Source organism: Manacus vitellinus, unplaced genomic scaffold (assembly GCF_001715985.3).
Source record: "Manacus vitellinus isolate BGI_N305 unplaced genomic scaffold, ASM171598v3 scaffold_52_pilon, whole genome shotgun sequence".
Classification (NCBI taxonomy): domain Eukaryota; kingdom Metazoa; phylum Chordata; class Aves; order Passeriformes; family Pipridae; genus Manacus; species Manacus vitellinus.
Window position 1 is genome coordinate 2,690,208 of NW_021940628.1, and position 2,175 is coordinate 2,692,382.

Sequence of the window (2,175 nt, forward strand, 5' to 3'; positions counted from 1 at the left end):
CCCCCGGAGGGTCCCGTGGGTGCGGGATCCGGGGTGAGGTTGGGGGCGTGGGGCAGGCGAGGGGGCTGCCAAAGCCTTGGGTGCAGGGCTGGGGTGGGGGGATCTGAGGTTCAGCACTCCGAGACCCTCGAGGGTGACTGGGGTGGTCCCTCTGGGGTACCCAGGAGTTCTGGGGTGCCCCGGGATGAGGGGTGGAGGGTGGGAGCGAGCCCCCACTCCCCGCTGGGAAGGCAGGGCTGTGTCCTCCCCTCCCGCCCTGCCCACTCACAGCAGAGCCGAGAACTTTGAAAAATAAGGGCTGGCACAGAGGAGGGCAAGGAAAAACGAAGCAGAGGAGCCCTTTCCCCACCTTTCCAGGCGCTGCCCCCTCTCCAGCCGCCGGCCTTTGAGTCCGAGGCTGCGATGTGTCATCGGTGCTGAAAACTGCCTTATTAGGAGAGAAAGTATCGGTGAAAATCAGTTCTTTCCTTAAAGCCGTTGCTCCGAGCCGAGGGCTGCCCGCGAGTGCCAGCCTGTGCTCATTCCTTAGGGAATGACTAGACATGAGCTCAGCGGCGTGGCCGAGAGGTGAGAGCATCCTCCCGCCGAACCCACCGGCCCCGGCTCCCGGGAAGCAGCAGGAAAAGCCCCGGCTCGTACCCGGGGGTTGTTTTCTCCATCCTACCCCGAATAACGCCCGGGCGAACGTGAGACCGAGGATTTGGCGGTGGCAGCTGCGGGTACCGTGTCCGGGGACAATGCCGGGATCGGATGACTCTGCAAAGCGGCTCCTGCTGCAGGCGCTGCCGCTCGCCCGGAGCTGTGCGTGCAGGGTTTGCTCCACCTCAGCCACCCGGGAGCCTGCCTGGGCTCCAGCAGCACATTCCCGTGCCGTGAGGTTATGCCACATCGTTAAAATCCCGGGAAGTTTTAAAGGGAGTGCTCACACCGGTCACGCCGGTGCCGCCGGGGAGGTTGGCCGGGACACGGTGGCTGTTCCCATTGGCACCGGAGCAGCTCTTGGGTTTGGGGGCTGGGTTTGGATCCCCCCGTGGCAGTCAGTCCCTTTAAGAGGGATTTCTTCCCTTGTTCTGGACGGTTTGGGTCCAAGTTGTCACCGGAGCGTTGAGCACAGCCCTGCCCAGCCCGTCCAGCCTGTGGGTGACATGGGATGGTCATGGCTGCAGCACCCCCAGCTCGGCCTGCTCCGGGGGTCTCACAGGGTGGGAGGAAGGGCTGAGACCTGTTACACTCATTGCTCTGGTTCATGTCTCCTCTCTCTTCCAGGGACATGATGGCACAGGCTGAGCCCCCTCCAGAGCTGCAGCTGGATGAAGCTGGAGCATCCTCAGCCCCTCAGGGAGCAGCTGCAGGTGCTGCTCCACACGTGGATCATCCACACACCCCGTTAGACCCATCAGGGAGTGTGGGGGTGACATCCCCGCTCAGGGGCAGCCCAGACTCCAGCCAGGAGCTGCAGGCTACCAGCAGGGACACTTCCTTGGAGCTAAACATGCCAGGGACCCAGCTGGACGAGGATGCAGCCGGGGCTGGGATCCCGCTGGATGTGGACGTGGCAGGAGTCCCGCTGGACGTGGATGTGGAAGGAGTGGGGATTCCACTGGATGTGGGTGGGGCAGCGATCCCGCTGGACGCGGATGCAGGTGGGACAGGAATCCCACTGGACATGGATGCAGATGGAGCAGAGATTCCACTGGATGTGGATGCAGGTGGGACAGGGATCCCAGTGGATGTGGATGCAACAGGGATCCCACAGGACTTGAATGTGGGTGGGGCAGGGATCCCACTGGATGAGGATGCAGATGGAGCAGCAATCCCACTGGACATGGACACAGACAGGGCAGGGATCCCAGACGATGCAGACACAGACAGGGCAGAGGTTCCACTGGACATGGATGCAGAGGGAGCAGGAAGCCCTCTGGATGCAGACGCCACAGAACATCAGTGCCTGACCCTGGAAGAGCTGGGGAACTACTTCCAAGAGTGCATTGAAATCGTGGAGCAGCTGGAGAAGGAGAGAGACAGCCTGATCTCAGAGCTGGCCCAGCTCCGGGAGCCGGCGCTGCAGGAGATCCGCCATGCCCACGAGGAGATCCAGGCAGCCTGCAGGCTGCTGGCCAAGGTGGAGCTGGAGAGGGACAACCTGAGGGACGAGATCCGGCAGATCAAGCAGAA

At 62.9% G+C, this 2,175-nt stretch overlaps 1 protein-coding gene across 1 annotated transcript in view; it reads left to right on the plus strand.

The window, feature by feature from the left end:
* The first annotated feature begins 532 nt into the window (after positions 1-532).
* SYNC (syncoilin, intermediate filament protein) overlaps positions 533-2,175 on the plus strand; it is a 5,178-nt gene continuing 3,535 nt past the window's right edge. Inside the window, exons 1-2 of the mRNA XM_029963046.1 lie at positions 533-567; positions 1,267-2,169. Of these exons, the coding sequence (XP_029818906.1) occupies positions 533-567; positions 1,267-2,169 (938 nt within the window). The remainder of the gene's footprint in view (positions 568-1,266; positions 2,170-2,175) is intronic.